The sequence below is a fragment of the Phocoena sinus genome, chromosome 7 (assembly GCF_008692025.1).
Source record: "Phocoena sinus isolate mPhoSin1 chromosome 7, mPhoSin1.pri, whole genome shotgun sequence".
Classification (NCBI taxonomy): domain Eukaryota; kingdom Metazoa; phylum Chordata; class Mammalia; order Artiodactyla; family Phocoenidae; genus Phocoena; species Phocoena sinus.
Genome location: NC_045769.1, coordinates 29,776,549 through 29,803,153, shown reverse-complemented (window position 1 = coordinate 29,803,153; position 26,605 = coordinate 29,776,549). Strand labels below are relative to the sequence as shown.

The window sequence follows — 26,605 nt, the reverse complement described above, 5'->3', positions numbered from 1 at the left end:
ATGAGAACCTGCCAAATTGTGTATAGTGCTTAATATAATCCCACAATTTAGATACTAAAGCTTTCTTATGATAAACATCAGGGATTAGATGTTACCACAAATATCATTTAAAGTCGAGAAAATACGGTGATCCACATCCAGATATACAGTGAACCAAACAGTTCCCTTCAGATAATATTCTGCCTTAACTCAAACAGGTACCAATGACCTTTATACTGAGAGAGCATCAACCTTCAGCAAGTGAATGAAACTGAAATCTAAGAAAGGACTTGGAAATATTTTCTGGGGGGAAAAAGATTGTTTGTAGGAAAATCTAAAAAACCGAGCTCTTCTTAGAAAGGTCAAATAAATATGACAGTGTTTGCTGTGTACTTCTAACAATCACCTGACTTAAGATAGCCTTTTGGTGTGACACAAAGTGCTAAATAACTGGTGTGATGGAATTTACAGTTACCTATGGTTGTTTTTAGAATCATGGGAAGAGTCTGAAATTTAATTGCCGAGTATCGACCTGGATTCTCAAATTACTGAAATGTGTGACACCATTTGTGCTTATAAGTTCCAGAGTTGAAAATGGAAGTAGAACTTGACATGTTATATAGAAGTCATTATTTATATACAGAGTTGCTCTTTGAGAACGGAAAAGCAATCCTTTACAAAATAGTAAAAATATTAGAATACCAATTTTAGAAACCAACATTGAAAGTGTGTATTATAGTTACTAAAAGGAAACAAACAGAATTGGTTGGGGAGTGGTGATTTGATGTGTGGGTGAACCCCCTTTAGGCACTTAAGTAGCCTCTGAGGCTATTGTAATACACTTTAATAAGCAGTGATCAAGATGAATGTAAATCATTAATAAAAAGTCAAAGTCAGTATTCTCTTTAAGGAATTTGTGATTAACATATACACACTACTGTATATAAAATAGGTAACCAACAAGGACCTGCTGTATAGCACAGGGAACTATATTCAGTATTTTGTAATTACCTATATGGGAAAAGAATCTGAAAAAAATGAGATATATATGTATGTATAATTGAATCCCTTTGCGATACACCTGAAACCAACACAACATTGTAAATCAACTATACTTCAATATAAAATAAATAAATAAATAAAAGAAAACAAATAGGAAGCTTCTGGTTAGGCAATGTGGATTCAGTGCTTCTATTTATCTCAATTTCCTGACAATAAGCCACTCAAATAACAGTTAAGGAATTTTAAAAAGGGTGTAAACAAGGATAAAGACAAGAGAAGAGATGACAGCTGATCAGAGGTGTCCGTAAAATTGTAGGTGATAGAAAGCAGATGGATGAGGGTTTTTTTCTTGCTTTGCTAAGTTCCACTGGGACAAAACCAAGCAGAACAAAGCCAGCTTGTGTCTCTGCACCCAGAAAGCCCCAGGAATTGAAGGTGCCAGAAAACAGAAAGATTGGTTGAAAGTCTACATAGAGAAGGTACTAAATTCCTGATCTACTCCTTACCCCAGATAGACAGGCAGCCATTCCTTCCCTACGCTGGTAGAAGAGCTCAGCTTGTAGAGAAAAATGGAAAGGAGGGGGGTTATCAGAGAAATAATAGAAGTTTCCCAGAACTGAAGTGCATGCATTTTCCTTTTTAAAATATTTTAATGGATATATTATTTATTACCTGCACTGCCACAGGCTCAAATATGTTTCATGAGGAGTCTGAGTTGTTTTTTTTTTAATTTTTATTTTATATTGGACTATAGTTGATTTACAATGTTGTGTTACTTTCTGGTGTACAGCAGAGTGATTCAGTTACATATATTATACATGTATCCATTCTTTTTCAGATTCTTTTCCCATATAGATGATTACAGAATATTGGATAGAGTGCATTTTCTTGATTCAGAGGTGCCACAGAGTGCCCAGTGCAATCAGTAAGCAAAGTCCCCACGGAGGCACATCCTGAGATTTCGTGGAAATGGGTGTGAATAGAATTTCCTACAGTCTTCTTGAAAGGGGAAAAATAGATTGTATAGACAGCGTCAACAATTAGAATAATTTCCAGTTCTCAAAAGCAACACTAGAAGCTTGAAGACTGTGCACAATTCCTTTGAAATGCTGAGAGAAAATAATTGTCTATCTCGAATTCTCTACCCACCCACAAGATCAATCTAGGGTGAAGATAGAAAAAGGGGTTTTCAAACATGAAAATTCTCATCAAATTTATCTTCTACAAACACTTGTTCAACAAATTACCAGGGGGTGTATACCTCCACGAAAAGGGACCATGAATGGAGAAGACATGGGATCTAGGATTCAATACAGAAAGGGGACAAAGGAGTTCCCAGGATGATGCTACAGACAAGTCCTGTAAAGCAGCTGTGCATCAGGCCCAGCAGGAGGGTGAAGCAAGAGGGGTGTCTCCAGGAACAAAATGGATGTGATAAATTACCTGATGTGCTTGACCATACTAGAAGAGTTATAGATAATGTTTTAGATAATAGGGCCTATGTACGTGCTAAATACGTGGAAAACCAAAGAAGAAAATAAAAGTTCTCGAAAAAATTTAAAATGGAGCAAAAAAGACAATGTAACCAGAGTGGCACAGCTATGAACAATATGTGCATAGTCATAATACGAACACTAAATATCAATTTAACCAAAAGTCTGTGACGTGTGTTGGAATGTATGGGGGGCGAGAGGGGATTTCAAGATTCTATATTAGGAAGGTAATTTCTAAAGTGAAATAAATCAGGACATAACAGTATAAATATTCCATTCAGAAATACATTGGTGGGCTTCCCTGGTGGCGCAGGGGTTGAGAGTCCGCCTGCTGATGCAGGGGACACGGGTTTGTGCCCCGGTCTGGGAGGATCCCACATGCCGCGGAGCGGCTGGGCCCGTGAGCCACGGCCGCTGAGCCTCCGCGTCCGGAGCCTGGGCTCCGCAACAGGAGAGGCCACAGCGGTGAGAGGCCCGTGTACCGCAAAAAAAAAAAAAAAAAGAAAAGAAAAAAGAAATACATTGGTAAACAACAGAAGAAACAGCTAAAAGTGTTAAAAATGTATCGGTGGTGAGAGAAAGCGACAGGAAACTGCTGTGTTTTTTAAAACAGTCCTCGCAGTTACTATTTGCCTTTGAAAACTAAGTTCGTATATTATTTCTAAAAAAATTCAAAAACTGATTTTAAAAGTTAAGAAAGAAAATTCCCAAGCTTTGTGTAGTTTTCCATAAAAAAATGATTCTAAACAGCACCTTTGGGGGCCTCTCCTCAGTGATGTAGAAGACTTTATTCCCTAACAATATCTGGTAAGTGTCTACTCCCTCACATGCTTAGGAAAGGTATATAAGTTGTTCCAGTTGCATTGGTGTCTTATTCCTCTGTTAAAGGCTTTTCTCCTTCGTTACATTGAATATACACCTACTTCTTATAGAAAAGTTGAAAAATTGCCTAGTGCTCTTTGAGATTTCCTATCAAACAGGAGGAGTTTCTAGGATCATCCTTGCCTTTCTTTTTGCTTTACAGAATCATCCCAAAGAGTGAATCGTGATGGACAAAGCATAATTTGTCAATGAAATCTTCTTCTGCATTGCAGGGTGGAGAGCACTGTTATTACCATGGAAACATCAGAGGTATCAAGGACTCCAGGGTGGCTCTGTCGACCTGCAATGGACTTCAGTATGTGGGACTGTCATTGGGAGAATGAACTTGGTTTCACCCATTCACCCTTTCCATCTTGTCTTTCATAGTTATTTTAGTGACTCTTCTGTAGCAGTCCTGGGTTAGAGAGTGCATGTGGAGTCATGAACAAGGAGGGCAAAGTCCCTGCTCTGTTAACACATAGTTTGCCGGTGATTTAGAGATTAAACAAATGATTATACAGATTATTATTTTATTGCCATTTTGGTGAGTACTGTGAAGAGGAAGGACAGGGACTTTTGGGATGACCGACCCTAGTAGAGAAAGATTTCCCAGAGGTATCCCCCAGAGGAACTATCACTCAGCATAACCTAAGGATAAGCAGGAAGTGGCCAGGCAAGGGTGGGGTTCGAAAGAGAGGAGCCCATGCTTCGGCCTTCAGGCAGGCTCTTAAAAAACATCTGTAGATTCCTTTTAGACTCGAACACAGTAACAGTTCATGTAAAGGTCTTTTGTGGCCATGTGATGAAAGGGATCTTGAAAATCCTATCTACACACTTTATAAAAACTCCTGTGTCTCTCAAAATTAAATGCGATTTTCAACACAGAGTCTTAATGGAAATTCACAACTTGCAAGCGTAAAGATACTTCTGTTTGCCTCTTCAGAATCGGATGGTTTTAGCTTTTTCTTATACATGAAGAACCTGTCTATCTTCTCACAGATGATATTGGATTTGCATAACAAATTTGTGCCAGTTGTACGTGGTTCTGTAATAATAACTTGAGATACTGGAACAGTGTGAATAGTTCTATCCCAGTTTAATCTTCTTATCTGTCCATTTAATTTCAAAAACTAATTATGCCAGGTATAATGTGTATGCTCTTGGTGTACACTTTTTACACTCTCTGTAGCCTATACGCTGTCTAGTGCAGTGGTGGGACCACAGTGTGATTCCATGCAGGTATGTGAATTTGATTTGGGACAGTATAAAGGTATTTATTCAGATACACTCTTTATCTTTAAAGACAGACTATGTTTGCTATATTTGTTAACTCTCCTTCTGTGGTTTCTTTTCACAGTGGTATGTTTGAAGATAATACCTCTGTGTATATGATAGAGCCACTGGAGCTGGTTCATGATGAGGTGAGTCTGACTGTGACATCAGTTTCCTTATGTTTTCCTTACTTTTCCAGCATCTTTGTTTCTGAGCAATAAAGAGACAATCTGGTAGGTTTCAAAGTGCATTTATCTATAGCACCTTATTTCACACTTGGACTGATACCATGAGTTTTGAAGCTTAAGTTACACATCCCAGGTCACATACCAGTAAGGCATGGTAAGAGGCATCAAACCTAGGTTTTCTAAAGCTAAGACCAGTTCTTCCCAGTCTACTGAAAGAGCAGAGAGGATGCTTTATTTTGTACTGACCACCTTGGTTTCCTTTAAGCTAGCTTTTATTCTCACGGTCTTTAGATAATTGTACGACTCTAAGCAAGTACACAACTTTTGTGAATCTAAGACTCTTCAGTGGGGAAATCTGTGGGTTGAACTATGATTATATTATACAATATTTAGTTTTCTTTTGAGATAGGGGAGAAAATAATGTTAGGAGTCATGTATAGGCCAGCAACCTAGATAAGAAATCAAGAAAGCATTACGCTGAGTGAAATAAATCAGCCAGGGAAAAGCAAATACTGTATAGTTTCACTTACATGTGGAATCTAAAAAAACTGAACTCATGTAAACAGAGAATAGATTACTGGTTACCAGAGGCCAGTGGGGGAAATGAGCGAAGGTGGTCAAAAGGTACAAACTTCCAGTTTGTACTGGAAAAGGTACAAACTTCCAGTTATAAGATAAATTCTGGGGATGTAATGGATGACATGTAACTATCGTTAACAATACAGTATTGTATATTTGGAAGCTGCTAAGAGAATAGATTTTAAAAGTTTTCATCACAAGAAAAAAATGTGTAACTATGTGAGGTGATGGATGTTAGCTAAACTTATTGTGGTGATTTTTGTGTAATATATACATGTATCAAATCATTATGTTGTAAACTTTAAACGTATCCAATGCTATATTTCAGTAAGATCTCAATAAAACTGGAAAAAAAGTAAATCATGTACTCTAATCATGTTGCTCACTAATAGAAGGCAACCAAATTTAATATTTAATATATATTAAAAAATATTGTAATGAAGGCTTTCTACATACTGGGTAGTATTTAGGTGCTGGGGATACAGTGGTGAACAAAATAGACACAGAGCCTGAGCCTAGTAGGGCTTGTTATCTACAGGGGCGGAGACAGGAATAAATAGGTGGATAAGTAACTGCATATGGTATGTTAGATAGTGCATGCTAAGGAGAAAAAATGAAGCCAGGAAAGTGGAGAGGAGAGTTAAAATTTGTATTTTAACACACAGTGAGGTGGTGAGTTTTGAATGAAGACCCTCAGGAAATTAGGGGGCTGGAAAAGCATTGCAGGAGAAGAGCTAATGCAAAGGCCCTGAGGCAGGAGTATTCCCAGTGTGTTCTAGGAACTGTGAGGAACCCAACTAGGTTGGAGAGGAGCAGACAGGGGAGAATGGTAGGAGGTGAAGGCACTAAGGTGTAACAGTAGGAGAGTCATATCAGTGAAAAGAACTGCTAATGGGAAAAGAATATTTTGAAAGTGATATAGTCAGGATATTGCAATAATTGATGGGGAGCAGAAAATGTTTTCTTGTTTTTTCTTTTTGCGGTACGCGGGCCTCTCACTGTTGTGGCCTCTCTCGTTGCGGAGCACAGGCTCCGGACGCGCAGGCTCAGCGGCCATGGCTCATGGGCCCAGCCGCTCCACAGCATGTGGGATCTTCCCGGACCAGGGCACGAACCCGTGTCCCCTGCATCGGCAGGTGGACTCACAACCACTGCGCCACCAGGGAAGCCCTTGTTTTTTTTTTTAATCTTTAGAGATTTCAAATGTAGACAAAATAATTTTGAGACAGGAAATAGTCATTCAGGCTATTGACAAGAACAGTTGACAAACGTTTCTTTTCTTTATGTTGCTGTGTATGTGTGAATATGGGATAATTTCAAATTTGAGGCAGAAAAGTCATTAAGTTTTAAATGTTTTATGTTTGAATAAACCAGTATTATTTTTCAACTAGTAATTATAAAAATTACCAGATAATGAAGGCCATCCCACCTAGATAAAGACATTTTGATTAAGTAAAATATTTTTCCCCTACTCCAACTGTAGGCAGATAACCTGTACACAGCAAAATTATTTGACTCATCAAGCAAAAAATTGACTTTGATTTCTGGCATTGATTAATGGCCCTGTGACTCTAAAACAAAACAAAACAAAACAAAAACAAAAACAAAGAACAAAACAAAAAACCTAAAATAACTCCCTAAGCCTTGAGTTTTTAAATAGGTAAAATGAGATACTTTTTCATTACATCCCTAGTAGGGCAATTTTACACATTTGATGAATTAATAAATATATGTGACTATGTCTATTAAACTCTTGAAGAGATTCATAAACTGTTACTATCATAATGTTTAAAGCATTGCTTTTGCATTGTTAAACCCATAATCATATTCTTTAGGAGCTGATTGTTTTATACTTCATGCCTTTTCTTTTTTGCCTTCCTTTTTTACTGCCTGCCTTTCATTCATGATGTAATGATTACATAATCATGTAATGAGTTATCCTCATTTTCATCATGGGTAGAGGGAAAGGAGCACTGCTTGAAACTTTAAATTAGTCAGTTTTTAAAATTACGTTACTAGTTGTGAGTTTCATCTGTGTATCTTTCTTTTCACCTGATATCAGAATTAAGAGTTTAGTCTACTTGAATTTAGATTTAAAAAAAAAATACAGTCCTTAAAAAAATTAATTTTATTTATTTATTTAGACTGTGTTTGGTCTTCGTTGCTGCACGCGGGTTTTCTCTAGTTGCGGTGAGCGGGGGCTACTCTTCGTTTTGGTGCGCGGGCTTCTCATTGCAGTGGCTTCTCTTGTGGCGGAGCACGGGCTCCAGGTGCACGGGCTTCAGTAGTTGTGGCGCACAGGCTTTGTTGCTCTACAGCATGTGGGATCTTCCCGGTCCAGGGCTCGAACCTGTGTCTCCTGCATTGGCAGGCGGATTCTTAACCACTGTGTCACCAGAAAAGTCTGAATTTAGATGTTTGATGTTTAGTTTATTATTATTATTAATTTTAGTATGCTTTATAATAAGTCCAGTAATATGGATCAAGTATTTATAGTAAGAATTCATGTTATTTCTCAAGTAATAAATAAAGAGCAAAACTTTTCATTATTGTAAATCTTTTATGTAATCTATTAAGAACATTTTTTAAAATAACTTTTCTGATTATAAAACACTGTAAGGAATTTGGAAAAGCAAATTAAGCAAATACTTAACCAAATAGTAATTATCCATTATCCCAGCCCCCAGAGATAACTTCTCCCCACCTTTCAGTGTACATTCTTCCAGTTTTTCAATGTTATGTTCCCATATTTTCAAAAATAAATTAGATCATTATTTTGTAATATAATTTTAACTCAACAATGTATCTCTCTGAGCCTCAATATTTTAATTTGTAAAATGGAGATAAAATATGTACTGTATGGAGTTCTCGTGAGGATTAAATTGGCTGACACATACTATGCACTCAGTAATGGAAGCTAATAGTAGTGATGGAAATAAGACTTTTCTAAAAGTATAGTATCTAGGGCAAAGGATATGAATATTTTCAAGATTGTTGATAGAATTGCTAAATTTCTCTCTGAACTATGCTACCAATTTACTCCTACCAGCAGTGTGAAAATGTTTGGCCTTGCAACTATAATTGACTAGAGTTATCATAATTTTTAAACCTTTGCCAACTTGATGTCAGTAATTGGTATATCTTTTTATTTGCATTTTGAAGGAGTGTTCAAGTAGTATTTACCTTTTAAAAAATATATTCATTGCCCATTTGTGTTTTTTTTTCTTGTGAATTTCCTATTCATGGCTTTGAAGAAAGCCAAAGTTTAAGAGTAGCTAAGGAAACTATGCTTTTATCTAAACTGGGGCAACTGGATGATGCTCTATTCTATTTAAAATTCAAGTTTCAATAAACCATCTACTTTTCATTTTTGATAACTGACACATCAGCATATAAGTGTTTCCATTTTAGGAAAGATATTAGAGAAAGTGCTAACACTGTTCCGTAGAGGTGTGATCACGTCTTGCTTTTTAATTGACTACAATTGTTTTTGTTTCAGAAAAGCACAGGTCGACCACACATAATTGAGAAAACCTTGGCAGGACAATATTCTAAGCAAATGAAGAATCTCAGTAAGTTTTAATTAAAGAAGCCACTCTATTTTCTGTACTAGGAGCCTTGACTTGGAGCTCAGTTGCACATGCAGGCTTGTTGGGAAATGGAGTAATCTGGAGTGAGCAGTGTGGGTGGGCAGTGGAGTGAACTGTGGCTTTAATGTAATGAAGCATGGAGAGTCATTTCTGATGGAAAGACTGAAATATGAAGCCCAGAAGTAAAGCTGTGTTAGGAACTGGAGAGTGTGGCCAGATTTAACAGAGTGATTTACAGGGAGGTTCATCCTTAGATTTTCCTGGAAGTTTGCTGCTCTTTAACCAACTTGTAGTGTCTTATGCTCTTGTCCTGTGGCATCTCAAGCATGCTGATCTGGCAAAAGCTTCTTTTGGATTATTGGAGTATGTGATGTTACTTCTGTATATTAATACCCAAAATCTTTAGTAATTTATGCAAAAGCTTATGCCAGACATTATTTTTAATTCTAAAATGAATTAAGCATAGTAGAATTCTTCTAACTTTTCAGATATCCAGGGTCAGGTGGTTGTAGATGAAATACGCATATCCCAAGGAGTCTTGAATAGCTCGTAAAGTTTTTCATGAGGTTCGGAAGAAAATTATACCTTTGAATTATATTAATATTTGTGACTAAAAATGTGAAATACTTAACGGTTGGCCTGCGTTTTTCACCTTAGTTTATTTTGATTTTGAGATGACAAATGCTATCAGTGCTACTTTTCCTTCATATAATATTTTTAAAACATTCTCCCATTGAAATGCAGTCAAACATAAATTTTGGTATTCTTTTTCTTTTGCACAGGTATGGAAAGCAGTGACCAGTGGCCCTTCCTATCTGAATTACAGTGGTTGAAAAGGAGAAGGAAGAGAGCAGTGAATGTGAGTGTGGCGTTGAGTTGTAGGCGGGGCTCTTTCACTCAAATTGTGTGCCTGTCATCACACTGTGGCTAAGTGTACCTAAAACGGTTTAGATTTGGGCAATTTCCTCTTACAAACAAAACCCCAAACCAAAATACCCTATGATTTGAGTCTTATGGGCATGGTGCTTTTTATTCAGCTTTCCCTGTAAGTGATACAAACTGATTTTGATGTTCTATGAACCCTGAAGGCATCTGAAGAATGTATTGTTTTAGCTCTGTTTTCAAAGCATTTTTCTTATGAAAATTGCAGTGCATTTTTTCTATTGAAAGTAGAGCAGGCTTTTTATTTGTTTATTTTTTTCTGGTATGACTTATCATATAAAATAATCTACTAACAAAAAAGTAGGGGAAGAGTTAGGTTTTGAAATGTTGACTAATCATGCTTATTTGTATTTCTTTTCAAATTAAAAACAGTTATACCACACTTTGAAGCTGGATGTGTTTTTCTGAACAGAATAAATCTCTTTGACCATTAGTATCATGATAGTTACTAAATAAGAATCATGTAATTATATAATCAACAACTGTCATAGAGCTCCCATGTATTGATAAATGTATAGGGGCTTTGTAACTGAAATTATCTTCCTAGTCTATTTCATAATAGATTAGAAAGCTGTAATGATGGGGACTGTTTAGTAATTACATGGTGAATGCTATGTAACCGAAAATTAATTCCATGGCATATAGATTACATGGTAATTTGCTAGATAACTTAATGAGTAATTATACTGAAAATTGCACACTTTAGATAATGTTTTGCTGAATGTACTTTTGTGAAAAAATTAGACCACCAGCCATCAAAAACTTGGTTGTAGGTCAAATCGTCCTCTTTTATGAGCCTGTCTTTGTATTATGGTGATTATGGAAACAATTTTTTTTAACTTAGAGATCTCTTTTTGCTTACTCTTGAAGATGCAGTTGGTAATAAGTTTTATATAGGCTATTGATGTTTCACTACAGCCCGCCCCTATCAAATACAACTGATCAATGCTCATGTACTCTTCCAACTATGAAAAAGAAATAAAAGTCCAAACGACAGGTAAAATCCTTAGCCCTTGCTCTTAAAGGATTATCTAGTAGTAATCAAAATTTAGAAGAATTCAGAATATTGTAACTGTCAACATTTGTTCCTTTGAGAAGTTGTGTGGTTAAGAATTAGTACATTATTATGAGAACTTCACCCCACTGAATTAAGGTTTCTATATGATTGCATTGGTACCTGTTCCAGGTGTACTGTGCTATTCTTATTAAAGTTTTATGCAGTTTTTCTTTGAAGTTTTGAGTAGATGTGAATATTTTTATCGTATCCTAATGCCAAAGAAATTGAGATTTATTTATTTTAACAGAATTACACTGAACATTTTTCTCTAGAATATTTTTACATATAAAAATCAAATAAAAACAACATGAGCCCTATCTGGATGAATACTTTAATGATAATTAAATACAGTTCTTTTCTGAATACTTGTATGTTTACCCACACTTTACAGTCACTTTGCTTTTCATTTCCCTGACCAAGTTTCTTTGAGGATGTTCATAAAGTGAGCAGCAAAGAGTTCTTTTGAAATTCAAAGTCAGTCTACCACTTAACGGTCAGCATCAGAGATATTTTCTATCAACCACCATTCTGACCACATATTTTTATTTTCCACAGCCATCTCGTGGTGTGTTTGAAGAAATGAAATATTTGGAACTTATGATTGTTAATGATCACAAAACGGTAAGAATATAGAATCAATGAATTTTAAATCTGACAGCTTACTTAAGAAAGAATAATAATCTTTTGTTAACTTCGGTCAAAATAAAATGTGATTCAGTGCTTAAAAGACATATGAAAACCATTATTGTCCTCCATTGGCCCTTCTTGAAGATAAAGTAGGAACTTTCTTAACCATACTCTGCTTAACCATTTCCCTTATAAAATATCTTGGTTGATACCATATGACCCAGCAATCCCACTATTGAGCATATACCCAGAGAAACCATAATTCAAAAAAACACATGCACCCCAATGTTCATTGCAGCACTATTTACAATAGCCAGGACATGGAAGCAACCTAAATGTCCATTGATAGAGGAATGGATAAAGAAGATGTGGTACATATATACAATGGAATATTAATCAGCCATAAAAAGGAATGAAATTGGGTCATTTGTAGAGATGTGGATGGACCTAGAGAGTGTCATAAAGAGTGAAGTAAGTCAGAAAGAAAAGCAAATATCATATAATAACGCATATATGTGGAATCTAGAAAAGTGGTATAGATAATCTTAGTTGCAAAGCAGAAATAGAGACACAGACTTAGAGAACAAATGTATGGATACCAAGGGGGAAAGGGGTGGGGTGGGAGGAATTGGGAGACTGGGATTGACACATATACATTATTGATACCATGTATAAAATGGACAACTGATGGGAACATGCTGTATAGCACAGGGAGCTCACCTAGAACACTGTGGTAACCTAAATCGGAGGGAAGTCCAAAAGGGAGGGGATATCTGTATGTGTATGGCTGATACATTTTGTTGTGCAGTGGAGGCGAACACAACATTCTAAAGCAATCATACTCCAATAAAAATTAATTTAAAAATAATAGAGTTAAAAAAAATATCTTGGTTGAAGCCTAGAGCATTCTGAAGGGTCTTGGTCAGTACGCTATTTGCTGGTATAGTTGTATCCACAGAGGCAGATGGCCGACTGAATCCATTGTATTGTACTGCACCAGATTATATAAGGCTCTTGAGCGTCAGTGGATTTTGGCATCTTTGGGGCTCCTGAAACCAATCCCCCTTGGATACTGAGGGACAGCTGTATACTCAGTACTTGTGCTGTGCTGGTAAATGTTTAATACCTGGCTCTCTGAAAAAAAACCCTTGATTTATAATGTTTGTTTATATCCATGGTGTAAATACTCCCACCGTGGCTGATTCCAAGCTACCAAAGTGAGGTCATTAAATGAGGACCTGGGAAAAGATGCATCCAGTTGAATCCTGAACTGGTGGGAGCTGGCTCCAGCAACCCACTGCCCCACTTTCCAAACTGTTTAGGCCACTTGTAATTTTTGTTGTAATTACATAATTTAATTTTTTAAATTGTATAAACTAAGACAAAGAGTAATTTGCTTTATGAAAACTAAATTACATTTCTGGAGAGACTTTATAAAGGTGAGACTCTTAAGACATACCCAAGAGTCAGGTATAGGTGAAAAACTTGTGAAAGATTGCAGCGAAAATTCTGATTGCTTTGCAAATATCTTGAAGTCCTTGTTTTTCTTTAAGGAAATCAAAATTAGATTAGTAGACTATAGAATAAGGTTGTGTTTCATACAAAAATGAAAAAGTGAAATTCTAATCGGTAGAAAAGACCTTGAAACCATACATTTTTTAAAACGATGATTTAATTTATATTTAAACTCTTGTCTCTACTTTAGCAGGTGTTTTCTATTAATTACCAAGCACTGGCTCAATTATGCTGAACATGAAGTTATGCAATAGCATACCTCTTAGTATGGTATGCAGATTTATTTTCTGTACCAGTAGCTTTTAAGTACATTGCTTGAGATATGTCAGTAAGAAGCAGAATTATTGGAATTACATACAATTTAGGACAGATCTTCCCTGATAGGAAGGAAAACCAAATGGGTAGGTAGCCGTTTTAGATAATGAAGGCTAAGCTATGAGTTTCTGATGGGCATTAATTTCCTTGAAACCCCAAGATAACTTTTTCATCTGAATTATTTTTGTTGATTGGGTCATTGAGATTTTGTCCAGCTACTTCTCAATCCTTAACATTGTGGCATGTTGTGAAATTATGGCTTTAGAAGGTTAAACTTTTTCCAACATCCAATTTTAAAGTAGTGAAAATAATTAAGATATATACAGTGCCTTTAAATTCACAAAGTGCATTCACATACAGCTGGTAATTGTCAGAAGAATTCTCCAACCCATGACTTGTAATTCCAAATCTCTTGTTCTACCAAATCTCTATGAGGAAAATACATGAAGCCATTAATCAGAGAGCAGATTTCAGTAACTATACAAATAGGAAATGATAATTTTTTAAACATTATATATATTTTGAATTTATTTGTAAATCTTTTAAAATGGGAAGCATTTAAATAATCTTGTCTTTATCTTATGAATAGTAAAATAATGTCCTCCTTTAAAATATTGGTTTTGTAAATAGAAAATTTCTAATATTATACCATATAGTCTGTGATAAAGTTACGTTATTTAGGCTACCAGATCTTTTAATGGTAAATTTTGGTAACTTGTTTTATTATTATTATTAAAATGAGTGAGAACTAGGAATGTATACATTTATCTTTGAAACCAGAAAAAAACCCTGTAATTTGTACTGATAAATCTGGAGGGAATACATGTTAGGAAATGAAAAAAAAATGAAAGCGTTTATTATTGAGTGATAATAATGCCTAAAGTAGAAGGAAATTACCTAAGAAGACTTCTATTGTTTTTTTTTTAATTGAAGTGTAGTTGATTTACAGTATTTCAGGTGTACAGCAAAGTGATACAGTTACACAGATTCTTTTCCATTATAGGTTATTACAAGGTATTAAATATAGTTCCCTGTGCTATACAGTAAGTCCTTGTTAGATCTCTACTATTTTAATAAATATTGCATCGATGCAATAGAACTAAATAGATTCCTTTTCCTTTAAGACCAGGTTATACCCTAGTCCATAATAGTCCCAAATAAGTGTCATTTTATAAGAATTTTTTTTTCTTTTGAGAGTTGAGAAAAGTTCTTTTTCAAAGGTGTGCTTTATATGAGATGAAGATTGTTTTTGAATTTGAATGCTTCAAAGGAAGGGATGGATCAGAGTACTTAAATTCACGTGTTGAAAGTAAAACTAAACTAGAATAATTGACATCTATTCTTTAATAACTGGAGATTTGCTATTGGATTTTAAAATGTCATCCCACTGACAGTACTCATTTTATAATCTTTGTGCTAGATGAGGTAGCACACTTATTTTGATAACTATCACCCTCAGGTTGAAAGTCAAGCTCTAATTTTAATTTTTTTCAAAAAGCAAATACCTTAAGGATTGTGTTTATTCAGACAGGAAAAGCAAATTTGGCACTTTAAATGTAAATTATTTTCAGTGATCGGAAAATGTGGAAATAAATTCTATCATAAATGGAGATTTCATGTTTTTCTTTGTAAAATTAATTCTCATTCATGAAGAAAGTAGAAACATTTTGCCTACGTTTACATTCACACTTACCTCTTTAATTCAGAGTAACCTTTCTGAAAAAATGCAGATATCTTATTTTGAACAAGCATCATATATTATCAGCTTTCAATTAGAAAAGAAAAATCCCTCAATTTTGTATAAAGCATTTTAGTAGCAGGCTGGCAGAATCTAATTTGTGAGCCAATTAAAGCCTTATAGCAGTCTGCCAAACATTTCTTTGAGCCACTTCGGCTCAATATAAATATTAAAAACCTTATTCTATTAGAAAATTAGTTGAAATATTTTAAAGTGCATGAAAAACAAATGTTTTTCTTACATCGTTGCTATATCCTTATGTATATAGGTGCAAATATGAAAGGATAGCTCATATATTTTTTAATTTAAACCTCATTTGGTTTTCCTTATTTGAAAGCCACTATATTTTATAGGAGCCCAACATATTATGATTTCTCATCAATAATCATGATTTACTAGGAGCATACATAAACTATTTTATATGACTTGTTAACTGAACAAGTTTATCTCCTGTGTCAACCCAGGGTAAGCACTGAATTTCAGCTTTGTGATCTTGGATAAGTTATTTGTCCTCTCTGAGCCTCACTTTCCACATTTATAAAAATGAGGATAATAAAACGTACCTCACTGAGTTGTGAGGAGCAAATATTTGTTGTAGGAGAAACACTAATGATAGACCCTAGTAAATCCTAGGTACTCAATTATATGGAATTTCAAGTGAATAAATCTAGTGGTTATTCTTTGTCCTTATCATACTTGCCTTCTCAGTAGCATGGGACACAGTTGATTACTCTTTCCTGTTTGAAACATTTTCTTAATCTTTTAGCTTCTATGACACAATAGCTTTCTCACCTCACTGGCCATTTCTTCTTAGTCTTTTATGTCTGGCCTCTAGAGTTACGGGAGTGCCCCATAGCTTGATTTGGGGCTCTCTTTTCTTTCTATAACTCTTCCTCAAGTGATCACTTCCAGTCTTAAGTCTTTAAAATATATCATGACTTAAATTCATCGCTCTCAACTTTATACTCTAGCCTTCTGTGTTCCATAGTTCTATATTCAACTGCCTACTTGACATCTTTACTTCAGTATTGAATAGGCATCCCACATTTAACATTTCTAAATCAGAACTCTTGGTTCCCTAGTTCTAAAGTGCCATCCCCCAGTCTTTCTCATTATTTTAAATGGCACCTCCCCCACCCCCAGCTATTCAAGTTCAAAACCTAGGAGTCATCTTTTTTTCTTCTCTTTCCTTACCTTCCAACATCCTATAATGATGTCCAGCCTTCATTATTTATTAACCTGGACTATTGCAGCAGTTTCCCAACAGGTCTCTCTGCATGCATTCTTGACCCTTTCTAATTCACTCACCTCACAGCAGACAGAGTGATCTTTCTAAAAAGAAAACCAGAGGGAATTCTCTGGCGGTCCAGTGGTTAGGATTCTGCGCTTCCACTGCAGTGGGCACGGGTTCGATCCCTGGTCAGGGAACTGAAAAATCCTGCAAGCCATGTGGCCAAAAATAAAGAAAATCAGAGAATTGGAAGTTATAAATATGAAATAAATGGAAAACATCACATTTTAATAGACTTTTAAAGTCCTCATTGTTTTTAACTTACATGTCATGTTTTCCATGACCATTATACTACAAAAGACATATCCCAAAAGGACAAATAAACGTGCAGAAGCAAAATAAAATTCATTTGAATAGATATGTAACACCACTGCATTAGAATAGGTGTCAGCTAATATTTTCCCTTTCTTTTTGTGATAAGTGCTTCTTCATGTCAGGACTTTTTTTTTTTTTTAAGTGTACAATTCAGTGACATTTAGTACCTTCACTATGTGGTACAATCATTACCTCTGTCTAGTTTCAAAACATTTCATCACCCCAAAGAGACTTAATGTTGAGGCTTTTGCTTTTACTGTGTTGGCCAAAAAGTAAGATGTTACAGAAAGACCCGAACGAACTTTTTGGCTAACCCAATATTTTAAAGGATAGCTTTGAAGTTTTTCAGCTTGTGGAATTTGCTGGGCAACTTAAAATGCTGAGCTCTTTACAACAACTTCTTTATGCTAAGTTTTAAAAAAACTGTTAAAATGTCTCACTGTGTCCTCACATGGCGGAAGGGACTAGGGATCTCTCTGGAGCCTCTTTTATAAGGCACTAATCCCATTCATGATGGCTCCACCCTCATAACCTAAGTACCACTCAAAGGTCCCACATCCTAATACCATCATTTTGAGGGTTGGGATTTCAGCATGAATTTTGGGGGCACACAAACATTCACACCATTGCAAATATTATAAATAGTCATAAATTAATGAATGCTACTAATAACACAATACAAAGTTATTGCACATTTATCATAGGTTGTCAGTATGCTCAGTATTATTAAAAAAATATATATCAGATCTATAAGCATTAAGACATATTCTTCATTTAAAAAACATAGTAGGGGCTTCCTTGGTGGCGCAGTGGTTGAGAGTCCGCCTGCCGATGCAGGGGACGCGGGTTCGTGCCCCGGTCTGGGAGGATCCCACATGCCACGGAGCGGCTGGGCCCGTGGGCCATGGCCATTGAGACTGCGCGTCCGGAGCCTGTGCTCCGCAATGGGAGAGGCCACAACAGTGAGAGGCCCGTGTACCGCAAAAAATAATAATAATAATAATAAAAATAAATAAAATAAAAAACATAGTAACAGGGTTAAAGAGAGAATGAAATGAAGGGGGTCTGACAAACTTATAATGTGAAAATGGGCAAAGGAGAAGAAAAGAATATCACGATATTTCAACGTGGAAGTATTTTTAATCTTTATGAAGATGCATTATTTTTATAATTATAAATGAAGTCAAATTTTAAAGACATGGTGCAAACCTGATTCAGTAGTTTTGAGGATGTTTTCTTTTTCCTCAGCAGAGGGCATTATCCCCCTGTGGTAAACTTTAGTTTTTAAATGTCCTCTCAAAGCCATATTAATTGCAGTACTCCTTGCTAAAACTGTAGCCCTTCAGATGTTATGTAATTATTCTATTAATTTACTTTATTTTCCTAAGTGATCATAAATAACCATAAGCAACTATACACTATCGGCACACTTCAGTTTTACTTTTTGTCTCTTCTTTGTTTTGACTTCTGAGCCGTCAAAAGCAAAAGGCTTCATTTGGAGAAGGCATTCTTCTGAAAGAATATACTAAAATGTACGACAGACGCGTTCCACATCATGGACTGAATCTGAAGTGTTGCCTAAGAAATTTTCTTGATCTTTGTATGCGCTTGAATTCAAGTGAGGAGGGTGTCCAGTTGGGATTAAAGTTCTTGATCTAAGCTCTTTATAAACTGGTAAAGTTCATTTCCGTGACACAAACAAATAAAAAAAAAAAAGGATTGCATTTGTTAGACATTGAGACTGAATTAACAGCTTACTTGTCAAGTGTAAAGTTTCTCACTCAGAATCACTAGGCTGTCTCCATTACCTGGAACATCATGGGTATTTTAGACAGCTATAGTTTTCCTGCCTAACAGAGAAATAAATAAGAACGTCACTATATCCAAACACGGCACAAACTAAATTCTGTATTTTTAATCCCTATTTCTACTATTGCTGTCAGATTTCTGTTTTTACAGAATTTTGAAATTTACCATTAAATTATGGTTTGACAGTGACTGGTATATCTTTCCCCCTCTCAGTATAAGAAGTGTCGCTCTTCTCACGCGCATACAAACAACTTCGCGAAGTCTGTGGTCAACCTTGTGGATTCTGTAAGTATCCTGGTTTTCTTGAACCTCTTTTTCCAAAGTGGAACGGTCTATCTCTCTATTTTGCTTACTTGCTGCTTTAGTTCTTTCTGAGACAAAAGTAAAAATGCTATCCTTATCTCATCTGGCTAATAAGGAATTATAGAGTGGTCTGCTTCAAAAAGGGCAGTGTTATCAGAGTTTCAGGGGACTGTTGAGTTACTCTTGGGATCCCAAAGATGCATTGATGTTGCTTCTAAGTGATGTCTAGATATTATTGTCACAAGAGTTTTGTTGGGACAAAAATACTGGAGAAAATTAGCTACCGAAAAGAGTGTAAATTAAACTTGGCAAATGAGACTTCATTAATAATAATCAGTTGAGCTTATCTTCTTAAATATAAGGTAGAAGAACTAATAGATTGAGGTGGATTATGTTTGGAGGATATAGGCAATACAAAAAAAATTTTTTTAAAAGAACCCAAATTTACTTTCTTCGTGTCCCCATGAGAAAGCTTCAGACTTTATTTTTAGATGACAGAATTAAGTGCAGTCCCAAAATAAAGCTAATTTAAAACAGTAAAATGTGTATCTTCTTAAAAAGACTTCTATAAATCTTTCTTATTGAGTTTTTTTCCTCCTCTCATTCTGTCAGTTACAGAGAATGATGGTTAAGATTTTCTTCCTTTTTCCTTTAGATAGGAAATCCGTAAATTTGAATATTATTCATTACGTTCCAATAAATAATTCAATTTGACTAGTCATAAATATAGCATAGTATTTTGTGTATTCTAATGTAAAGTGCTGTTTTGCTCAGCTAAATGTATGTTTATCTGATATTTATTGTATGTTCCCTCTTAACTGGGAAAAAAACCTTTATAAATTGCTTAATATCTAAATGATACTTATTTTCTCTAAAGAACTGCCTTCCTTTTTGCCTTTTAAACAGTCCAAAAGTCTCCAATCATGTAAACACTCATAACATATAATACGTGGTAGGCACAGCTGAGCAGTATAAAATGGGTGCAGGGTAATAGAGTAGCATATAGCGTTAGGATTGAAATTCTGAAAGCCAGTTATCACCTGCTTTATTAATTTTCTTTAATTTCAGCCCTTGTCAGTCTTCTCAGAGGAAAACTATAAATGGATATGAAAAAGAGAATGTTAAACACACCTTTCCCTCTGCCCCAGCTGTTTACTTGGTAGAATCTCTGTGGTTGTCATTTCACCATGATTGAACAGAATCACATCTTGCAAAGTGTCTTTTTTATTTTGATTTACCATACAAGGTTCTGAAGCTGACCAACTAATTTTTTTTTTAAAGACATTACACTTAACTCACTCCCTGTTGTAAAATCATTGTAGCTTCAGGGTGATTTAGGCATGATAATCTTTCCTTTCCTCAGTGTGTTCTAAGATCATCCATTCTTTTCTTAATTAGCTTGAAAATAGGACAAAATGACAACATGCATCAAAATTGCTTACATGTGTGAATTATTTAGCTACTGGGCCAAAAGCAGAAAAAGAGAGCAGAAAATTACAATTTAAATATTGTGAGTGATGTCACCCTGTGGTGAGGGTGACATAGGTCATGTAAGTCTGCTTTTCCCTCCTTTGGCCTCAGATCATGATTCTCTTCCACTGTTATTTTACTTTTCATACAACAAGGCTTCCAAGGGCAAAAGCCAGCCATGGTGTTAGTGCTTGTCCAAGGATTTAGTGATCTGTTCCAATCCTGCAGGAGTAACTGGTCATATCACACTTACTCAGAACCAGTATATCAGGCTCCAACCTGTTATCTCCTATGGGGTTTGGAAGGGTGATTTTACTAAACCCTGTTTTGAACTTACGTCCAGACTTTAGAATCGTGACACTCCTAGTATAGATCCCCTAGTGAGATGCCTGGCTGCCAAAGATGCTGATTTGGGATTGAAGTAACTTTGTAGGAGAGGCTGAGTTGTGTGATGGTTCTTTCTTTTTGCTCTTGGAAAAGAGAAAGGAAAGAAGATTCTCTCTGATGAGCTGATTCTGACGTCGTGTTCTCCTCTCACCTCCCCTTCCTGTCCTTCCGCTGACTCTGAAACACTGATTGTGCATGTTTGACCCAGTGTTTTCCTCCTGCACCTGTCCTGTTGTATACCCTCAGATTTACAAGGAGCAGCTTAATACCAGGGTTGTCCTGGTGGCTGTAGAGACCTGGACTGAGAAGGATCATATTGACATCGCCACCAACCCTGTGCAGATGCTCCACGAATTCTCCAAATACCGGCAGCGTATCAGGCAGCATGCTGATGCTGTGCATCTCATCTCGTACGTATCCCCAGCCCTTGGCTTGACGTTGATCTTTATCCCTTTATCGTATCAGTTAGGTTATATATCAATGAATCAATCCTGAACAAGTTTGAGGTTGATTCCTCTGTTACATAAGAAGCACAGAAGTAGGCTGCCCAGTGCTGGAATGGTGGTTCCACAGTCACGAGATTTGCTTTCAGAGCACATCTGTACCTTCAGACCTTCCATCCTCAGGGTCAACTCATGATTCAAGACAGCTGCTGACACTCCAGCCTCCACCACAGGCAGCAGGCATGCCAGGGAGGGAGGATTGCGAAAGGGCCCTCCTTCCAGCTGAGTTAGCTCCTTTAAAGCAGATTTCCTGAAAGCCTGCACACATCACTTTCACCAACAAATCATTTGCTAGATCTTTTTTTTTTAAATTTTTATTGGGGTATAGTTGGTTTACAATGTTGTGTTAGTTTCAGGTGTACAGCAAAGTGAAAATGAACTATTGACTGAAATTGACGTTTCATCTCTAAGGAAAAGGGGTGCTTTGCTCACTTTTGATATCATAAATTGCTCCCTTCCCCCCCTGGTGGCTAAGCTGTTTTCAGGCAGTCCTCTAAGGTTCTGTCCTGGGATCAAACCAACCAAAGTCCTCCTTCCTTTCTTCTCACCTGTTACTCTTTGCTTTTCTCTCAGTGTTTAATCACCAATTTACAATCATCAATATTTTGTATAACTACTATATAGTCTCTACTAGAAAAAAGTCAAGGGCTGTGGTCTGTTTATCTTTGTGTCCTCAGTTCCTGTGCCAGTACATGGTGCTTAGTTAGGTGATCAATTGATGTTTGCTCAACTGAGATTATTTAACATAACATTAATCTAAAGGTATTTATGATAACATACATTTAAAGGTATTTAAAATACAGTTTTTGGTTTTGTAAAGGAAGGTTGGTTTGGGGTATTCAATGTAGGACAATAGACATATTTGCGGAGAGTTGAAATATAATGGTCACTACATTGGTTTCCTAATAGCACTTATTCTTCCTAAGGCGTGTGACATTCCACTATAAGAGAAGCAGCCTGAGTTACTTTGGAGGTGTCTGTTCTCGCACAAGGGGAGTTGGTGTGAATGAGGTAAACGTTATCAATTTTCCTAAAGTAGAGCTTTATCTGTGCATCTAGTCTCTTTCTTCCCCATGGCCTAGTTTACTTCCCTTTTCAGGCCTATGACATTGAGACTATAGTATGAGTGGTTCGTATTAGTAAATAGAACCCGAAGTGGTCTTTGGGTTTAGAAAAGAGGTAATTGTTTCATATCATAATGATAGTTTTTCATATTTATCAGGCAGATGCAAGCCAAATATTGGCCCAGAAATTTCTTGGCCTCTATAGATAAGTTTTTATAAGCTTGTTTATCCTTCTTTTATGATTTTTTAAAAAAGTTATTTGCTCTTCTGCCTATGTTAGGTTTAACACATCCCAAAAGTCGAACCAACCAAATCTAAACCTTGGTCAATACCTGAATCTATTATACCAGGTTATCCCAGTAGCCATCATTCAGTGGAGACCTCTCTTGACAGATTTGTAGTAAGTTGAATTTATTCTTGGTTTGGTATGAATTGAAATGGGGTACAGCCTTTTATGATTTTATGTTTCCATGTGAGAACATCAAGTTCTGAGAGATGCCACATAGTAAGAGAGGCTTTCTGCTTCTTGGGCCCAGTTGCAAGGAAGAAGTGAAAAGGAGCGTAAGCCGTCTTTTGATGCTGTGAGGCTCTACTTAGGGGACTGAGATGAAATGTGGTGATGATTGAGAAATAATAACTAGCTTTGTGCCCTCTCTCAAATGTTTCCCACACACTTCCAACTCTGAAAAACAGTATGGTCTTCCAATGGCAGTGGCACAAGTATTATCGCAGAGCCTGGCTCAAAACCTTGGAATCCAATGGGAACCTTCTAGCAGAAAGCCAAGTATGTACATTGACCTTCTTACTTTCATGTGCTATTCTGTCTGTATAATGCATGTCTGGTCAATAAAGAAATATTTTTCATTTCTAAGTCATAATACCTTAACTGTAGTGTATCTCCTTCCTCTAAACAATGATAAGATGAGCAATTTAAGGTGATTCTTAATCTGTGTGGGTTGGAGAAATGTCCCCTTCAAAGTCCATAAAATCGTATTTCTCAGGGCGTGATCAGCTCTTTCTCACACTGCAGAATGTTGGGGTGGGTGGTGGTGAATACTCACCCTCTGGATTCTAACCAGTTGAGTGTAGCCACAAGATGTCAGTGAAGCTCCACCACAAGTACAGTTGGATCAGAAAATAGCTTAGGCCTAGAGTTAAAAGGAGCTCAAACTCTAATTAAACGTACCCATCTACTTACCTCTAATTAAACTTACCCACCTAGTACCATCAGAAACATTGGAGAAGCTTCCTGTACAGGCAGTCCCGTCCTGGAACTTTTAAACATGGGGACAGATGATAGAGGATAACTCTACTGGGCAGGCAGGCCAAGAGAAGCAGCCACAAATCCCATCCAGTAGGAAAACACAGCTGGTGACTGCTGGGTGTCACTCTCCTCTTTGACCAGAGGAGATGCAGATGGAAAGACAAGGCTGAGATTCTAGTGGCGAAGTGTTGAAGGCCCACAATAATTTTAGGGGGCCCTTGAACGTTTTTAACTTCCTTTAAAATCGGTATAAAATCCAAATTGGATTAGATTCCTCTTTATATCCATACACTAGTAAAATATAATTTCTAACACACTTTTGTGGCAGAAGGCAAAAGTGCCTAGGACACACACAACGAGATCCTGTGGAAAGAAAAACCTGAGGTATTCACTCCTAATCTGTTACCTAGGAATTAAGTGGAAATCTACTCCCCTCAGTGAAAATATCAGATGCTAGGAATAAAGGTCCCCCTCTCTACCACAGCCTCCCTAAAGAGGAAGAGGACAAAAATCTACCTTAACATTATCCTGTATTTTATACTTTTTGACTACTATCAAATAATTATCATTAATACATAATGTTATGGAAACTTGAAGCAAAATATATATCCAGGGTGTCTTGATTCCCTTTAAGGGCATATTAAGTCATCACTTTATGGGTACATTAAGTCTGGTGGCATTGAGCAAATCTCCACAAACTTTCATCTATTAATTTCTTGCTCAGAGTATTTGCTTTCCCAGGGAAACACATAGTACACGTTAAAGGAAGTGATTCAGGTTTCACTGGCTGGCATCAATATCTGAAAACCAGAAAGGAGTAGAACCAGGTTTATGTCCTTGTTTGAAAAGCCTGGAGCCAGGAAGAGGCCAGTGCTGGGGGCAGCTGAGAGATATCGCTGAGTCAGATGACGGAGTAGGGTGAGCAATAGGCTTCATTACTAATGCCGGGCATAATTCCTTCCTAAAATTCTTTATTCCTTTGTGAATTGTTTGTTTAGGTAGATTCGTTCTGTACTTCGAATTTTTAAAGATCCATTTGGAAGTCTTTCTTTAAAAATATCTTTGTCTATCATAGGAAAGAGAATAGGAAAAAATAAATGAAAAGGACAGCCCGTCACAATACCCATATGTCCATCTGTGGTATCTATGTTAAGTTTATGGTTGTTATTTAATTTAGATGATTTTACATTTCTATTTTAGATTTCTCTCTTTTGCTGAACCTTTTCGCTTAGTGTTCTTCAAGTCTCTGGCTGATTCTTGCTTTGACTCCAGCAAATTGAATTCTCTCCTCTAACGTCCAGTGTGGTCTGTTAGCAGGACTTCAGTGAGGGCTCATTGCATTTGTGCAGTAGAGCTTTGTAGTTCCCAGAGAGCACACAGACTACCGTCTCATGTGAGCCCCAGAACCACTCTGAGAGACAGAGAGATGCATTCACATTTTAGAGGTGGAAACACTGAGACCCAAGAAATGCTAAGTCACTTGCCTATGAAACTCTCTCATCACACAGAACTTGGACTAAAACTCAGGCTTTACAATCTCTAGACCAGGTACTTTTCATTAAACATTGGCACTAGGAACTTAATTGAATTCTCTGAGTTACAAAAATGGAGAGGCACAATTTTATCTCTTGCAGCTGTTGTCTTAGGAAGCAAGCTATACTGTCGGAAAGGAAAAAGAAATGTTGATTTAAAAGAAATAGGTTTTGTTTGGTGAGACTTCACATTCTGTACCTGTCTGACATGGAATTGGTAATAAGGAACTATTTCAAGAGCTGTGATGCAAATTAAAGCTGTGACTTTTGTTGTTTCCCTTTTCTTTTGTTGCTTTTTGTTGTTTCATTGGACTAGAATGTGACTGCACAGAATCCTGGGGTGGCTGCATCATGGAGGAGACGGGGTAAATTTTCATTGCAAATGCATTGTTATATACCTTTTACTGAAATTGTTACCTATAATTAGATACACGGTCTCTCAGGTGCTGGTCTTTTAGGCTAAGCCTTAGAATAAATTCAATAATTCATTGTCTGATCCTTTAAAAAATGAAATGGCTAGTTTACTTTATACTTTAATTTTTTATTTAAAGTTGGTAATAAAAGTAAAATAAAGTAACCACTTCTACATCTATTAACCCTTAAAGGAAGCACATGGTTAAATGCTTCTAAGTTTAGTGGATGCATTAACTTTTTAGTACAGTTAGGATAAAAGCTGGGTGTCTAAACTGTCAGTGAAAACCAATTTAGTCAACAATTTATATTTTAAGGAACTCGTAAGTAGGCATGTTTACTGTAATAAAATTGTACTGCATTCCTTATATAATCAATAAAGCTTTTTTAAACAAATTAAGACAGATTTATCGTGTCTAGGTGGTGTTCTACTGATAGACATTTGAATAGTTGCTCGCCTAACTCCTGTCTCCTATTGTAGATCATTTGGAAACTACAGGGTTGCTGTTGCATCTGTGAACCAAGGCCTAGAAACATTGCCCTCTTTCCCAGGGACCCCTGCCCCATGGGAGCCACTGCCGCAAGGCCTCCTAAGCTAGAGCCCACTCCTAATAGATAGAAGAGGTTTCCTCACTCATGTGTCTCTCCCACTTCCTTTGCCCATGCCAGACATCTGCTCAGCACATCACCATTTCTGGTCCTTCCCCCTCCCTGTGATCCCCAGTTGCCAGAAGCCCTGACCTACTTTTACAGAGTCCCTTCCTTATTTGTGTACCAGGAGTCCAGGGAACAAGAGGCGTGTGAGCATGAAGGCTTGAGGAGAGAGTCAGCCATTATGCTTGCTACTTTAGAACACGTGTTTCTAGAAATGTAGTTTAAACTTGAAACCGTTAGCTTTCATGCTCCCCCTCCCCTGAGGCTTCCTACAGACGGTAACACCATTCATAATACTGGTTTTATCGGGAGAGGCCTTCTGTCTTCTAAACTTCCAGTTTCTAAATAGATTTTTAGACTGACTACACATAGGATATAATAAAATTATTTAAGCTTAATTTGTATTTTCTCAAGTATATGTTTCTACATGGTTCTTGTAAGAGA

General features: G+C 36.6%; 1 protein-coding gene across 1 annotated transcript in view; it reads left to right on the top strand.

The window, feature by feature from the left end:
• ADAM23 (ADAM metallopeptidase domain 23) overlaps nt 1-26,605 on the top strand; it is a 171,844-nt gene that overhangs the window by 103,891 nt on the left and 41,348 nt on the right. The window contains exons 5-14 of the mRNA XM_032637474.1: nt 3,569-3,651; nt 4,693-4,756; nt 8,874-8,946; nt 9,747-9,823; nt 11,519-11,584; nt 18,787-18,858; nt 20,980-21,143; nt 22,163-22,247; nt 22,994-23,084; nt 25,413-25,461. Of these exons, the coding sequence (XP_032493365.1) occupies nt 3,569-3,651; nt 4,693-4,756; nt 8,874-8,946; nt 9,747-9,823; nt 11,519-11,584; nt 18,787-18,858; nt 20,980-21,143; nt 22,163-22,247; nt 22,994-23,084; nt 25,413-25,461 (824 nt within the window). The remainder of the gene's footprint in view (nt 1-3,568; nt 3,652-4,692; nt 4,757-8,873; nt 8,947-9,746; nt 9,824-11,518; nt 11,585-18,786; nt 18,859-20,979; nt 21,144-22,162; nt 22,248-22,993; nt 23,085-25,412; nt 25,462-26,605) is intronic.